General features: G+C 41.5%; 1 protein-coding gene across 2 annotated transcripts in view; it reads left to right on the top strand.

The window, feature by feature from the left end:
• LOC116500598 (long-chain fatty acid transport protein 6-like) overlaps positions 1–17399 on the top strand; it is a 47829-nt gene that overhangs the window by 17403 nt on the left and 13027 nt on the right. The window contains exon 5 of one of the 2 annotated variants that reach the window (XM_032205710.1): positions 11087–11281. The exons of the other annotated variant lie outside the window; for it this stretch is intronic. Coding sequence (XP_032061601.1) covers positions 11087–11281 — 195 coding nt within the window. The remainder of the gene's footprint in view (positions 1–11086; positions 11282–17399) is intronic. 2 annotated transcript variants of the gene reach the window in all.

Here is a 17399-nt window from a genome sequence, read left to right as displayed (position 1 = left end):
CCAGCAACTCCCTATCCTCTTCTGGTGAGGGCCCCAAAACTGAAATAGTTTTGTTCAGTATGTGAAGTGTGGTCTTACCAGTGCAGTGTACAAGGAAGTAATGACTTCTCTAGTCCTGCTGGCCACACCATTTCTGATGTCCTGATAGTGGAGCCTTGAAATCACATTCATAGTTTTGCAAAGAGAAGCTCATATTCACAGAATACTTCAGAATGAAAAATAAAATAAAATAAAATAAAATAAAATAAAATAAAATAAAATAAAATAAAATAAAATAAAATAAAAATCTGTGCATGTTTTAATTCTCTAAACTGACCTTCGGAAAGTTTTGTGTAATTTGTTTTGACATTTGGGCTCCTAGGGCAATCAGTAAAAATACAATGATCTACTTTGTATTTCTGGGTGAAATAGTCACTGACAAAAGTGACTAGTCACTGACAAAAGTGACTTTTTTTTATTGGTATATATATTCTGAGGAAATAAAAGTACAGCTAAAGAAAACATTCCCCACTAGAATCAATACCATTAGAATCTAATGCTATTAGATCATCAGGAGATTCATTAATGAAAGTGTGGTGAGAGTGAGCTGTACTGCAATAGTAAACAATTGATTCCTGAGCTGGAAAATGTACGCTGTTGCTAAATTTTCCTGTTTCCTTCATATGGTGCATCAGTTCAAGACAGACGTAAAAAAGTAAAATTTTCCTTCACTTTTGTTTTTAAATTTGGCTATATGTGTTACTCAAAAAATCTAGATGAAGTTTATAATAAAGTGTTTGTGCAAGGTGAATTGAATGAAGCATATTATCTTGAAAAAATTATTGCATTCATCAATTTAATGGCAATAAGATATTTCTCATTTCATAGTGTCCCTAATAACTACCTGATGCCCCCTTTTTTTTACAGGGCTAATGAGTCAACAGATAACCAGTGAATGTACTGTCATATGCATTCCTGTAAATACATGAATGTAAATCCTGTATGGTCTGTCCATATCTTATATTTAAGAGATTTTTGCAAGTCTCAGGCCCTGATACTGCTTTTAGGTTCATCAATGCCTCAATAAAGGAACACTTCATACCTTCTTTGCTTGAAGTTGCCTTTGCTTCTCTCCACTTAGCTTTTCCTGCTGTGTAAATGGTAAAAGTAAGACAATTAACTTTTTTTCTTGGATGCCTTTAATGAAACTGCTAAATACGTTTTTATACTGCTGCAGTCACGAGTTCTTCCCACACCTGATTAATATCGTGTTGATGGCCCTTTAAAAGACTTCTTTTTATCAGTGACTTAATCATGCAAATAGTCCACATAGTTTACAAAGAACACTTAAGGAGGAAAGACTGGCAGATGAAGAATCCCAGCTATGTGGTATTTAGTATAATAAGGCAGATCTTGACTTGTCAATTAATTACTATACAAATGAAACAAGCTCACAGAATGGAGGAATAGTGTGTCAAAAACTGATTCATAATGTATGCAAATATTTTATATATGGTTCAAAGATTTTGGCTGAATGCACTGAATAAAAGTCCAGGTGTAAGGTATGAAGTGCCGTCTTATTAATGCTTCAGAAAGGCATTGAAAAAAAATTTCACTTCTACCGTTACAAATAGGTAAGTAGAGATTGAATCCCCATTTTGTTTAAAAATCACTCAATAATGAAAGAAAATCACAGTGCAGGAAAATAAATAGTTTTAAAACCCTTGAAAAGGTGTTCTAACATTCTGTTATTCTAATATCATATTACAAATATTGTCTTTGGAATTATCCAGACAGAACTATTAATCACACTCAGAAGCAAAAACATAAACAAATTATCAGAGGACACAAATTGTTTGAGCTATCTAAGATTGCGAGTCTGGGCAAGGTTCTGAGCCCTTCCTAACTCAGGGATTGTAAGGAAATTTAGGTCTTAGTGTACACTTTTGCAGTGTACTAAGAATATGCTTGCAGACAACTACGTTGTACCAGCAGCTGCACAGTAGCAAGCTGACTTGCTGCAGCTTGTTCAGCTGCAAGGGAGAGCAGTTTATCTTCCAGCAAAGCTGTGTACTAAGTGACTCTTTGAAATCCCTCCTAGTCTTATACCTCTAGGTTCTGTAGTGATGGGAAACTAGTTGATGAAATGCTATGTGAATACAGCAGAAATTCAAAACATGACTGTTTGGTGCCATAGGCTGTTGGCATATGTTCCTGCATTTTTAGTTTATTTAGATATTCATATGTATAGAACACTCTGTGCATTGCTTAGCTGTGTTTTTAGCACGTGTTGGAATTATCATCCCTTTTCCTTTCCTTCTCTTATTTATTGCATTTGATTTACTGCAGAGGTATTCCGCCATGGTGGCAGTGGATATCTCTGTTCCTGTCAGATTTGGAGCCTGGCAATGAGCTGGACAATAATACAGATGATAAATACTTACAGATCGAATCATGAAAATGGTGTCAATATAGCTAAATCCATTTTATTTACTGTGGCACACTTACCATTGAAAGTTAGTTATATGTAAAGCTAATTAATGTCATATAGTAGTTATACATAACATCTAGATAAAAATGTTAAAATTAGCTCTGTGAATGTATTTGCATTTAAAACTACAGCAAATTACACTGTTTAAAATTTCCCTCATTTATAATCTTCATACTCATTAAATATCTACTGGAAGATAAATTATATATGGTTTTCATTCTTGCAGTTGGAGGACTACCAAAAGGTATGCCAGTTTTAATGCTTTTTCCTCAGAAAGCCCTGCAATACCCTTCAAGTATCCTTGTATCAACAGATTGGTACAACTGTGATGGAGCTACCTCAGTCACAAACACTGCAGTTGCAGCAATGCAGTCTAATAGGAAATTTACCTTAGTTGTGAACGATAAGCAAATTATTATTTTGTCTTTTAAGAAAGCTTTCCTTCTGCAATCAGTTTTTGATGACTTCAGATATTTACTCTATATTTTTGTGAAAGGCCTCAGTGCCTTAAGAGAATACTTCCTAAAGTAAGGCAGTCATACGCTGTGTTGTTGCAAGCACAGTAGAATGCTGACCAGGGCTGGAGGGAACAGCACAAAGCTGAGGAGCACAAAGGAGGGAGGTTCAGCTTGGATACTGGGAAAAGATTCTTCACTGAGAAAAGGTGGTTGGGCACTTGAACAGGCTTTGTAGGTAGGTGGTCATGTCACCAAGTTTGCCAGAGTTCAAGAAGCATTTGGACAATGCTTTCAGATATATGGTCCGATTTTTAGGTAGTTCTTTGTGGTGCCAAGAGTTGGACTCAGTGACCCTTGTGGGTCTCTTCCAAGAACTTGGGGTATTCTATGATTCTATTTTGTGTCTTGCACTGGAGAAACAATGTTGTGCTGTAGTAACTTAAAACAGCCAAAACAACAAGAGGAGCTGAAAGATTTGAACTAACCAACCTTATATATTATATTTGTCCATTTGAAAAAAAAAAAAAAAAAAAAAAAAAAAAAAAAGTAGTGTAGGTGATTGTTTTCTAGCTCATCCTAATCTGTGTCTTTTCAGCAAACTGTCATCAGTATTTTTATTAACCTGATGTACAAATAAAAGCAAACTCACCTGTTTATTAACTTGGACTCTAGAGAATTAGAATGTTCCCAGACTGATGAATGACCCACTTAATTAGTATGTATATATACACACATATTTGTCTCTTTTGTTCATTTTGGAACAAAGGATCTCTTGTGCTATATTTCATATCTTAGCAGAGGCAGAACATTTGAATAAATCAGTGGTGTCAGTGAGGGGTAACTGCAGTTCAGTTACTGGTACCTTAATTTCAGTTTATCAACGAAACTGTAGAGAAAATATCCCACTTTGAATAGTTTTAAGTTGAGCTGTGTAGAATATTCCAAAGATGGTAAACAATTTTCTGTAAGAAAAAGGCTTTCCTGCTGTAGTACTGAATCACTTTCTTATTAAAATAAATAAATATATATATATATATTTATGGTTCCTTGACAGTGTAATGATCTTTGAATATGGAACAGACCTTATTATTTCAGATATGTGAAAATCTACAGAGTTGCTTTGTGATACTGTATCTGAAGTGGAAAAAAAAAAAATAAAATCACTCCAAAAATTACATCTATGGGTCATTTTTAGACACTTTATTACAGGTCATGTCCATGGATAATTTCATTGTACTGTGTAACATGACACAATACAATTGTTAATAATGACTTAGAAAGTCAGTGAAGTTTGTGCTTACGTATTTAGAAATGACTTTTGCATCTACAGTAAAGTAGGAGAGGAGAAAGGAAAATAAAATAATTTAGTTGATGTGAAAAACAAATGGTTAGCAACTGAGGGAGGCTTGTGAGTGATGTAGTTTTGGGACGATATAGCAGGATAATGCTTCAGTTTGTAATTGCCAAGAGCTGTCTGCATCTAGTGAAATGTATGCATTCCTTGCTGAATCACTGAAGAAAGACTGAAACTGGATGAAAGATTTTGGCCTGTTCAGGACACTGGTTGGAGGAGTCCCTTGGGAGGCAGTCCTGAAGGGCAAAGGAGTCTAGGAAGGCTGGGCACTCTTCAAGAAGAAAATCTTAAAGGTGAAGGAGCAAGCCATCCCCACATGCTGAAAGATGATCTGGTCCAGAAGAAAACCTGCCTGCCTGAGCAGAGATTTGTGGCTAGGGCTCAGAAAGTAAAATAAAAAAATAAATAAATAAAGTGACCTTTGGAAGAAGGGGCGGGCCACTCAGGAGGACAAAGATGTTGTGAGGCTGTGGAGAGGGAAAATTAGAAGGGCCAAAGCCCAGATGGAGCTCAATCTGGCTACTGCTGTTAAAGACAATAAAACATGATTTTATAAATACATAAACAAGAAAAAGACTAAGGAGAATCTCCATCCTTTATTGGATGTGGGGGGAGACATAGTGACAATAGACACAGTGACAAAAGTTTGCAGACAACACCAAGTTAGGTATGATTGTTGATCTGCTTGAGGGCAGCAGGGCTCTGCAGAGGGATCTGGATAGGCTGGATTTATGGATTAAGGCCAACTGTATGAGATTCTACAAGGCTAGGTGCCAGGTCCTGCACTTGGGGCACAACAAACCCATGCAACACTACAGGCTGGGGAAGAGTGGATAGTATACTGTCTGGCAGAAAGGGACCTGGGTGTATTGGTTGACAGCCAGCTGAACATAAGCCAGCAGTTTGCTCAGGCGGCCAAGATGCCAACAGGATCCTGGCTTGTGTCAGAAACAGTGTGGCCAGCAGGACTGGGGAAGAGATTGCCACCCTGTATTTGGTTCTGGTGAGGCCACACCTTGAATGCTGTATTCAGTTTTGGGCATCCCACTACAAGGAGGACATTGAGGTGCTGGAGCATGTCCAAAGAAGGACAACAAAGTTGGTGAAGGGTCTAGAGAACAAGTCTGATGAGAAGCAGCTGAGGGAAGTGTGTTTATTTAGCCTAGACAAAAGGAGGCTCAGGGGAGACCTTATTGCACTCTACAATTACCTTAAAGGAGGCTGTAGCGAGGTGGGCATTGGTCTGTTCTCCCAGGTGATAAGACTAGAGGAAATGGCCTCAAGTTGCACCAGGGGAGGTTTAGGTTGGATATTAGAAAAAAAAATTCTTCACTGAAATAATTGTGAAGTATTGGAACAAGCTGCCCAAGGAAGTAGTTGAGTCAACTAGGAGGTATTCAACTAGGAGATATTCAAAAATGTGTAGATGTAGAGCTTGGTGACATAATTTAATGGTGAACTTGGCAGTGCTAGGTTAAAGGTTGAACTTCATGATCGTAGAGGTCTTTTCCAACCTATATGATTCTATGATTCCATGATTCTAATTTATACTGGACTAGAATTGAAAGAGGGAAAGTAGACTGAAAGGGATCAGAAAATAAGGACCTTCAGCTTTCTGTAATATATGTATATGTGCATGTGTATGTATGTATAGGGAGATTTGCATACATATGCAAAAGTATACAGATATACATGTAGAGACCTCAACTGCGTGCGTGAGGTGCGAGCAGGTGGATGACCTGGTCCGCATGGTGGCGGAGCTCAAGGAGGAGGTGGACAGGTTGAGGGCCATCAGGGAGTGTGAGCGAGAGATAGACTTGTGGAGTAACTCCCTGCAGGGCCTCAAAGAGAGGTACCGGGGAAGTGGTGGAGTCACCATCCCTGGAAGTCTTCAAAAGACGTTTAGATGTAGAGCTTAGGGATATGGTTTAGTGGGGACTGTTAGTGTTAGGTCAGAGGTTGGACTCGATGATCTTGAGGTCTCTTCCAACCTAGAAATTCTGTGATTCTGTGATTCGGTGACACCCCAAATGGGTGTGGACCCCCTGCCCTGTAGCCATCGGGCAGAGGGAGGGAATCTTGGAGTTGAGGAGAACTGGAAACAGGTCCCTGCTCGACATCGCAGGTGATGCCCTCCCCTTCCGGTCCCATCTTCCCAGGTGACCTTACACAACAGGTTTGAGGCCCTGGAGCTCGACAGACCAGTAGCTGAGGAAGAGGTAGCAAGTGTTCCCAGGAGGATGCCTAGGGCGAGGAGGTCGACTCCGCGCCTCAAGACTGCCTCCATCAAGAAAGACAGGAGGGTTATTGTTGTTGGAGACTCGATTCTTAGGGGAACAGAGGGCCCTATTTGTCGGCCTGACCCTACCCGTAGGGAAGTCTGCTGTCTCCCTGGGGGCAGGGTCAGGGACGTTGCCAGGAAGCTTCCCAACCTGGTACGCCCCTCTGACTATTATCCTCTTTTGATAGTCCAGGCAGGCAGTGACAACATTGAAGAGAGAAGCCTGAAGGCTATCAAAAGAGACTTTAGGGGGCTGGGTCGGTTAGTGGATGGAGCGGGAGTGCAGGTGGTGTTTTCATCCATCCCTACGGTGGCAGTGAGGGGTACAGAGAGGACACGGAAAGCCCACCTGATAAACACGTGGCTCCGGGGCTGGTGCCAACGCAGAAATCTTGGGTTTTTCGATCATGGGGCACTTTACTCAGCACCTGGCCTGATGGCCACAGACGGGTCCCTATCTTTTAGGGGAAAAAGGATCCTGGGCCAGGAGCTGGCAGGGCTCATTGAGAGGGCTTTAAACTAGGTAGGAAGGGGGATGGGGCTGAAGCAAGGATTGTTGGGGCTGTGCCAGGGGGAACAATGGCAAGGCCGAAGGATAAGGCAATGGCCCCGCTGAAGTGCATCTACACCAATGCACGCAGCATGGGTAACAAACAGGAGGAGCTGGAAGCCATCGTGCAGCAGGCAGGCTACGACTTGGTTGCCATCACGGAGACGTGGTGGGACCAGTCTCATGACTGGAGTGCTGCAATGCCTGGCTATAAGCTCTTCAGAAGGGACAGGCAGCACAGAAGGGGTGGTGGTGTGGCTCTCTATATTAGAGAGTCTTTCGAGGTTGTAGAACTTGACGCTGGGAATGACAAGGTCGAGTCCCTTTGGGTTAGGATCGGCAGGGACAACAAGGCTAGTGTCCTGGTCAGGGTCTGCTATAGACCGCCGAACCAGGATGAGGAGACAGATGAGGAATTCTACAGGCAGCTGACAGAAGTTGCAAAATCTTCAGAGCTTGTACTCATGGGGGACTTCAACTTCCCTGACATATCCTGGAAGCACAACACAGCCCAGAGAAAGCAGTCCAGAAGGTTTCTGGAGAGCGTGGAAGATAGCTTCCTGACGCAGCTGGTTAGTGAACCTACCAGGGGTGGTGCCCCGCTAGACCTTCTCTTCACAAACAGAGAAGGACTGGTGGAGGATGTGATTGTTGGGAGCTGTCTTGGGCAGAGTGACCACAAAATGGTGGAGTTCACTATTCTTGGCGAGGCCAGGAAGGGGACCAGTAAAACCACTGTATTGGACTTTCGGAGGGCTGACTTTGAGCTGCTCAGGACACTGGTTGGTAGAGTCCCTTGGGAAGCAGTTCTGAAGGGCAGAGGGGTCCAGGAAGGCTGGGCACTCTTCAAGAGGGAAATCTTAATGGCGCAGGAACGGTCTGTTCCCACGTGCCCAAAGACGAGCTGGTGGGGAAGAAGACCAGCCTGGCTCAACAGAGAATTGTGGCTTGATCTTAGGAGAAAAAAGAGGGATTATAATCTTTGGAAAAGTGGGCAGGCCACTAGGGAGGACTTTAAGGATGTAGCGAGGCTGTGCAGGGAAAAAATTAGGAAGGCCAAAGCTCATCTGGAGCTCAATCTGGCTACTGCCGTTAAAGATAACAAAAAACGTTTCTATAAATACATCAACACAAAAAGGAGGACTAAGGAGAATCTCCATCCTTTACTGTATGCGGGGGGAAACTTAGTTACAAGAGATGAGGAAAAGGCAGAGGTGCTCAATGCCTTCTTTGCCTCAGTCTTTAGAGGCAATACCGGTTGTTCTCTGGATACCCAGTACCCTGAGCTGGCGGAAGGGGATGGGGAGCAGGATGTGGCCCTCACTATCCATGAAGAACTGGTTGGTGACCTGCTATGGCACTTGGATGTGCACAAGTCAATGGGGCTGGATGGGATCCACCCAAGGGTACTGAGAGAACTGGCAGAGGAGCTGGCCAAGCTGCTTTCCATCATTTATCAGCAGTCCTGGCTATCGGGGGAGGTCCCAGTTGACTGGCAGCTAGCAAACATGATGCCCATCTACAAGAAGGGCCAGAGGACTGACCCGGGAAACTACAGGCCTGTCAGTTTGACCTCAGTGCCAGGGAAGCTCATGGAGCAGATCCTCCTGAGAGTCATCACGCAGCACTTGCAGGGCAAGCAGGCGATCAGGCCCAGTCAGCATGGGTTTATGAAAGGCAGATCCTGCTTGACGAACCTGATCTCCTTCTATGACAAAGTGACACGCTGGGTGGACGAGGGAAAGGCTGTGGATGTGGTCTACCTTGACTTCAGCAAGGCTTTTGACACCGTCTCCCACAGCATTCTCCTCGAGAAACTGGCTGCTCTTGGCTTGGACTGGCGCACGCTTCGTTGGGTTAGAAACTGGCTGGATAGCCGGGCCCAAAGAGTCGTGGTGAATGGAGCCAAGTCTAGTTGCAGGCCAGTCACTAGTGGCGTCCCCCAGGGCTCAGTGCTGGGGCCGGTCCTCTTTAATATCTTCATCGATGATCTGGACGAGGGCATTGAGTGCACCCTCAGTAAGTTTGCAGATGACACCAAGTTAGGTGCGTGTGTCGATCTGCTTGAGGGTAGGAAGGCTCTGCAGGAGGATCTGGATAGGCTGGACCGATGGGCTGAGGCCAACTGCATGAAGTTCAACAAGGCCAAGTGCCGGGTCCTGCACCTGGGGCGCAAGAACCCCAAGCAGAGCTACAGGCTGGGAGAGGAATGGTTGGAGAACTGCCAGGCAGAGAAGGACCTGGGAGTGATGGTTGATAGTTGGCTGAATATGAGGCAGCAGTGTGCTCAGGTGGCCAAGAAGGCCAATGGCATCCTGGCTTGTATCAGGAACAGTGTGACCAGCAGGGCTAGGGAGGTGATCGTCCCCCTGTACTTGGCTCTGGTGAGGCCGCACCTTGAGTACTGTGTTCAGTTTTGGGCCTCTCGCTACAAGAAGGACATGGAGGTGCTTGAGCGAGTCCAGAGAAGGGCGACGAAGCTGGTGAGGGGCCTGGAGAACAAGTCCTACGAGGAGCGGCTGAGGGAGCTGGGCTTGTTCAGCCAGGAGAAGAGGAGGCTCAGGGGCGACCTTATCGCTCTCTACAGGTACCTCAAAGGAGGCTGTAGCGAGGTGGGGGTTGGCCTGTTCTCCCATGTGCCTGGTGACAGGACGAGGGGGAATGGGCTTAAGTTGCGCCAGGGGAGTTTTAGGCTAGATGTTAGGAAGAACTTCTTTACTGAAAGGGTTGTGAGGCATTGGAACAGGCTGCCCAGGGAAGTGGTGGAGTCACCATCCCTGGAAGTCTTTAAAAGACGTTTAGATGTAGAGCTTAGGGATATGGTTTAGTGGGGACTGTTAGCGTTAGGTAGAGGTTGGACTCGATGATCTTGAGGTCTCTTCCAACCTAGAAATTCTGTGATTCTGTGATTCTGTGATATACATACACATAGTCTTGGAGTACCAGAGTGACATTCACTTCTAAAGGTATGCGGTAATAAATGATACCTTATTAATTTTGTGCTACATCATTTCTGTGGCTTACTGTATTGCCATTTAATCATTTGCAATGATTAAAAACTGACTCTGGTTTTAAAATAAGTGAAATAATATATCTATATATTAGGTCTTTTGCTTTCTGATACTTCAACTTAAATTTGATTTTATTTTTAAGGTGCTCCTTGCAATCACTGTGTTTGGGAAAGTATTCATAGAATCTGTCTCACTGAACTGTTTGAACACATAACATAGTATTTCTTGTAAGAAAACATGAGAGTTGACAACAGAAAAGATTCAAGTTCACCAAGGTATACTGTATTCTAAGTAACAATAAACAAAACCTTGCAAGACTTAATGTTGAAAAAAATACAGAATATGACTCATGCAATGTGTGGGAAGGAACACAAATTACAAGCATGTGTAATCTGATTGTTTCTTTTAATCAATCTGAAGACATGGGGAAAGTAACTATTAATGTCTGATGACTTTAATCACTTATCAGAAACAATGCCTACCTTTCTGCATTTTTCTCAGTTTTCTAATTGCTCTGAGCGGAAACAGACTGAGATGATACACCTTTTAAAATACAGAAATACTTGTATAAATTAGTGTAGCCATTATTCAGGCAATAATTTGTTTATTCAATGAGATAATAGCTTTTGAATTGCAGTGTGCTACCTTGTAGCTGTAGCTGTGCCAGCTTCCTTTAACTTCCTATTGTTTCCCCTTGCCCTTGCCATTTACATTTTTCTTGCCCTTTCCCTTTTTCTTCCCCATTTCTTTCCTCTTCCTTTTTTCCTTTCCTTATCCTTTTCCCTTCCCCTTCCCTTTCCCTTTTACTTTCCCTCCCCTATTTATACTTGATGTATATAAGAAATTACATTTAACCCACCAAATAGGCAACATCAAATGCAGGTATCAAAATATTCTGTTTTTTTTTTTTGTTGTTGTTGTTTTGTTTGTTTGTTTGGTTTGTTTGTTTGTTTGTTTAACAGAAGGATGGAGAAAAAAATCATAAAGTCCGACTGGCAGTTGGAAACGGAGTAAGAAATGATGTGTGGAGAGAATTTTTAGACAGATTTGGTGCCATTAAGATCTGTGAGTTTTATGGTGCTACTGAAGGAAACATTTGTTTCATGAACCACACAGGAAAAATTGGATCTGTTGGACGCACCAATTACTTTTATAAGGTGACTATTTATATTTTACTTTGTAAAAGGGTGTGCTGAAGGTCAATGTGTTTCTCAGTTTGACCATAAGGCATGGGGCTACAGTCGTAAGTATAAGGTAAATTTTCTAACTTAGTTGTTGCAAGTTTAATTGATTGCCTATAAAACATCAGCTGCCAAAGTCTTGTTTTGTATTTCAGCAACTTTGATGAAGTTATATGTTTTGGGGAAGAGCAGTACTTGTAACTTATATCATACATGCTCTCTTCTCCTTCACCTGTCCAGTTAAATGAAGACAAATTGTGTGATGGGTCAGCTTATCAAGTGGTATGTCCACATACATACCTAAAAGTATTTCACCAAAACTTTACACATTTTGCCCTTGGAGTGCTATTAATACCACACTTAAACAACTAGAGAGAACAGTAAATAATACATAAAGTCTCAAGCTTTAGCTAATAACATGTAAAATTACTTTGCAATGGTTTCTAAAAAGGAGACTAGGTATGTTATGTTATGTTGCTATTTATGTCAATTTTTACTCAAAATAAAATAGGACTACACACGTTGCCTAGAATTTACAAAAGTAACTCAGATACCTATCTGTGTGTACAAATCCTCCTGACTGAAGTGGCATTTGTACTTCAAAGGAAAACTAACAGTAAAATATCCATACCAATCTATTTTCACTATGATGTAAAAATATTGTTTTGAAACACATCTGTGTGAGGTGACTTTGGATGAAGTGGAAATATGTTTGTAGACAGCTAATGTCCCAGGTTTCACGATCTCAATACATCATCATCACATAGACTACTTCACAACTCAGGGCCCAGAGAATTTCCCAGTTCTTCTCTTCAGGGATTGGAACCAATCAGCCTATGTTTTGCCTTCAGACTCTGTAGGGGGCAACTTGGAAACATTCAGAAAGAGACCACAAGAGCTGCAGTGTTTTTCAGAAACCATTGAGAGCTCAGGAATTAAAGCAAATTTACTCTGCTGATTTTGTGTGTTGTATATCATTGATACTTTGTAATTTGCACAGTGGATATCTGGTGCTGATAGCTGTCTCTAGAAACATACAGATCCACCACAGGATATAAGGAATCTGGAACTTAGGGGAGTAGTAGCTGAATCGGGAGCCTCAGAGCTCATGTTACATTTTCTTTTAGAGGGCTAAATGATCTAATTACTTGTAAACCATTTTTTCCTTCTATCTCAGGAAATGTTACATTTGTTCAGAACTTGAATATGTTTTCAGAATTTTAGAACTGTTGACAGATTTTTGTCAGAAGTCACTAATCTTCTGGACTAAGTTACAGCAGAAAAAGGATTATACTTGAAATTACCTATTTATTGGCTTTTCTCTACTTTTAGACAAGTAGTAGTTTGTACTTTTTGCATGCATTAATATTGGCATGTCATATATCAATAAAATTTGTTTTATGCATTCCCAAAAGGCAGATTAGTATTTGGGGCTTTTATTTATTTATTTATTTATTTATTTATTTCACATGAAACATGATGCTTGTTCTTCTTCAATGACTGGATTTACAATTTAAGATAGTTGCTGCAGATAAGGAGAAAAAATAGCTCATGCAAACTGCAATTAAAAAAACAAATGCAGTTGTAACTAACTACTTGATTTCACTAGACATCTTTTCTATAATTTATATGCTTTTTCAAGTTCAAACTGCTGCAGTCTGTGGAAACATCAGTATAGTCTGCTAAGATAATTATGGATTGTCCCCTTGCTTACTCAGTATGAATATGGAAAGACAATAAGGGATTTTATAAACCAGAAAAAGCCATTCATAGCATTTGGCTTGGCTTGAAATCAATTTATGTTCTGTCTTTTTTACTCTGTTTTCCTTAGAAATACATCTACAGTGAGTCTTCAGTTATTTCTTTAGTTTCTGTCATCAGGAACGTAGCTAAAGCACATTATTTGTGAGCAGGCTCAGTGTTTAGCTACTACCATTGTCCATGCAGGCCTAAGGTATACACCCCTTCCACCAACATACATGAATTTGGCCTTCTGTGTCTGTAGAGAGGAACAAAGTTGTCACTGAAAATGAGTTTCAGTGTGGAGACAAATTACCTCACCTTGATTACATAGGCATGGTATCTTTAGCTAGGTTTGTGGGTGAATTATATGACCCTCATTATGTGGGAATAGATCTGGCAGAAATATCTTCCAAATTGAGGTGTTCTGAAAGACTTTTCCAAAGCCATATCAGGCACTTTTTCATAAGTACTCTGTTTTGATTGAGAACATATATGGTTGCATGATGTACCTGATCTAGGTTTTAGGTCAGAGGTTGGACTCGATGATCTTGAGGTCTCTTCCAACCTAGAAAATTCTGTGATTCTGTGATTCTGTGATCTTTCTCTCAAATAATTTATGTCAGCAGAACAAAATGACACATTAATATTTTTGTATTACACTACTTAGATGTGTCAAATTATTTTTTTTCCAGGCTGTTAACTGATGGGACTTTGCTCTTTTTGCCTGTGTAGTCACTCTGGAATGACAGCTCCTTCAGTCTGCTTTGTGACACTTTCTAGTTTGCAGGAGCAGCTAGCTCCCCCATATGCTGAAGCAAAGTAGTGTTGACATGAACAAACGTTTATGTATCTGTATGGATTGTGTAAGGAGTTGCAGAAAAGAAAAATCAAAACGAGGTCAAGAGAGAGAATGAGTGGTGAAAACATGAGACATACTTTTTGTGGTTTTCATATATTAAAAAATAATAATAATAAAGTCTGGGGACCTACTTTTATATGTGTTTTTCATTATTCTGCAACTGAGTATTGTGACACAAACTCACACTGTGTTTTAATGCCATATCTAAGTTTTGACTTATTTAAGGCTTTTGCTGTTTTTAAATATGTTTTACAGGTTGTAGGTTATTAGACAATGCATTCTGCAGTGTAGCTGTTGTGTTTGTTTACTTCAGTCTGCATGATATCCACTGGACATCTAGCGATATGTAAACAAGAGCAGCTCTATTTCTGATTCTCTGACCTTAGAATGATCTGAAGTTCAAAAGTGAGACTGTCTTATGCTGGAAAGCAGAGAATGGCACAAAGAGGGCACATCTTTCCAGTTACTAAATTATTTTGTTTCTGCAAAGAAATCATGCTACGTTTGAAATCTTACCCTCTTGACATATAGGATGGTATGATGAGATATCCTTAGACATATATTCTGTGAATTTCCTACACACCTCTTTCTTAATCTGGGAACAGAAAGAAAGAAAATTGAAAAAGGGGAGAAGAGATTTGTGTGACTGTACATGTGATAACAGCAAAGGAATAAATATACTCTCTATTGGCATAGTTACACAGTTAGAATGAAGTGATACATACATACAAAAAGCAAAAGTATAGTTGGAATAACAGCAGGTAGGTTTGAAATGTTTGAAGTATAATACTTTTAGTGGGGAAAAACTAATAGAAATACGATGTCATTTCTTTTGTGCCTAATGTCCATCATTTATCAACAGTCCTGGCTATCGGGGGAGGTCCCAGTTGACTGGTGGCTAGCAAATGTGACGCCCATCTACAAGAAGGGCCAGAGGGCAGACCCGGGAAACTACAGGCCTGTCAGTTTGACCTCAGTACCAGGGAAGCTCATGGAGCAGATCCTCCTGAGAGTCATCACGCAGCACTTGCAGGGCAAGCAGGCGATCAGGCCCAGTCAGCATGGGTTTATGAAAGGCAGATCCTGCTTGATGAACCTGATCTCCTTCTATGACAAGGTGACATGCTGGGTGGATGAGGGAAAGGCTGTGGATATGGTCTACCTTGACTTCAGCAAGGCTTTTGACACCGTCTCCCACTGCATTCTCCTCAAGGAACTGGCTACTCTTGGCTTGGACTGGCGCACGCTTCGTTGGGTTAGAAACTGGCTGGATAGCCGGGCCCAAAGAGTCGTGGTGAATGGAGCCAAGTCTAGTTGCAGGCCAGTCACTAGTGGCGTCCCCCAGGGCTCAGTGCTGGGGCCGGTCCTCTTTAATATCTTCATCGATGATCTGGACGAGGGCATTGAGTGCACCCTCAGTAAATTTGCAGATGACACCAAGTTAGGTGCGTGTGTCGATCTGCTTGAGGGTAGGAAGGCTCTGCAGGAGGATCTGGATAGGCTGGACCGATGGGCTGAGGCCAACTGCATGAAGTTCAACAAGGCCAAGTGCCGGGTCCTGCACCTGGGGCGCAAGAACCCCAAGCAGAGCTACAGGCTGGGAGAGGAATGGTTGGAGAACTGCCAGGCAGAGAAGGACCTGGGAGTGATGGTTGATAGTTGGCTGAATATGAGGCAGCAGTGTGCTCAGGTGGCCAAGAAGGCCAATGGCATCCTGGCTTGTATCAGGAACAGTGTGACCAGCAGGGCTAGGGAGGTGATTGTCCCCCTGTACTCAGCTCTGGTGAGGCCGCACCTCGAGTACTGTGTTCAGTTTTGGGCCCCTCGCTACAAGAAGGACATGGAGGTGCTTGAGCGGGTCCAGAGAAGGGCGACGAAGCTGGTGAGGGGCCTGGAGAACAAGTCCTACGAGGAGCGGCTGAGGGAGCTGGGCTTGTTCAGCCAGGAGAAGAGGAGGCTCAGGGGCGACCTTATCGCTCTCTACAGGTACCTTAAAGGAGGCTGTAGCGAGGTGGGGGTTGATCTGTTCTCCCACGTGCCTGGCGACAGGATGAGGGGGAATGGGCTTAAGTTGCGCCAGGGGAGTTTTAGGCTAGATGTTAGGAAGAACTTCTTTACTGAAAGGGTTGTGAGGCATTGGAACAGGCTGCCCAGGGAAGTGGTGGAGTCACCATCCCTGGAAGTCTTTAAAAGACGTTTAGATGTAGAGCTTAGGGATATGGTTTAGTGGGGACTGTTAGCGTTAGGTAGAGGTTGGACTCGATAATCTTGAGGTCTCTTCCAACCTAGAAATTCTGTGATTCTGTGATTCTGTAATGGCAATAAAGGCACAGTTTCCAAAGGTGAAGTGCTGACAAAGGTTACATCTGTAAAAAAAAAAAAAAAAAAAAAAAAAAAAAAAAAAGCCCTCAGAATGAGAAAAAATTTTGTAATTTTTCATGAATGGTGGAGCAGTTGCCAGACATCCAAGAAGTGATTGTGTGTGAGATGTTAACTCAAGGCACTGCTCTTGTTTGCACCTGTTTGTCACATAGTACTCTTTATGTAAGAGGAATTGATTCATGTGCTTGAAAGCATCACTGTGGTATATCAATAAACCCTTAAATGTGGATATTCATAATGTTCATATAGACTTAGTGAAAAGAATAGTAGAATCATTTGACTAGCTTTTTAGATGATAGCTCTTGAAATATTTTACAAAGAAGATTATGTAGATTAGTATAGTAGTATAATAAATGCTGTCTGAAGTTTATACCCGACATATATCTGTATGCTAACATTTATGATTAATTTTATTATGACATTATCATAATACATTAAATTTATTATGAAATCAATTATGTATATACATATAATTTTTTTTTTTTTTTTTGAAAAAGACTCTCAGTAACATCTATCAAATAAGTATGTAAATGTCTGTCTTCCACTGAAATATATACTGTGTGACAGCAGAGAATATTCAATGGGGGAATAGAACTGATGAGATACAAGAAAGCTTATAATAAGGCCTAAAAATAATCCATGGCAAGAATACCTGAAAGAACAGCATACAAAATATGTATTCAAATTTTTATTTATATTTTTTCATTATTTTAAGCATAAGTATTGCAACAATTACGGGAATCTAAACCTTTCTTACTCAAAATTGTATGCATCAAAATCAGCTGTGAGCTGAAAAACATTTAAGTCATATTTGATGGAAAATGTAAATTGGTAACATTCATAGAATCATTGAATGGCTTGGATTTGAAAGGATCTTAAAGATCACCTATTTCCAGTCTCCCTGTCATGGGCAGGTACATTTCCCATGAGACCAGGTTGCCCGAAACCCCACCCAGCCTGGCCTTGAATACCTCCAGGGATGGGGCATCCACAGCTTCTCTGGGCAACCTGTGCCAGTGCCTCACCACCCTCGGAGTGAAGGATTTCTTCCTTATATTTCTTCCTCATCTAAATATCTCTGTTTTTTTGGTTTAATGCCATTACCCCTTG

This window comes from Aythya fuligula, chromosome Z (assembly GCF_009819795.1).
Source record: "Aythya fuligula isolate bAytFul2 chromosome Z, bAytFul2.pri, whole genome shotgun sequence".
In the NCBI taxonomy this organism is placed as follows: domain Eukaryota; kingdom Metazoa; phylum Chordata; class Aves; order Anseriformes; family Anatidae; genus Aythya; species Aythya fuligula.
Note: the sequence above shows the minus strand (reverse complement) of the source record. Positions and strands in the feature narration are given on the sequence as shown.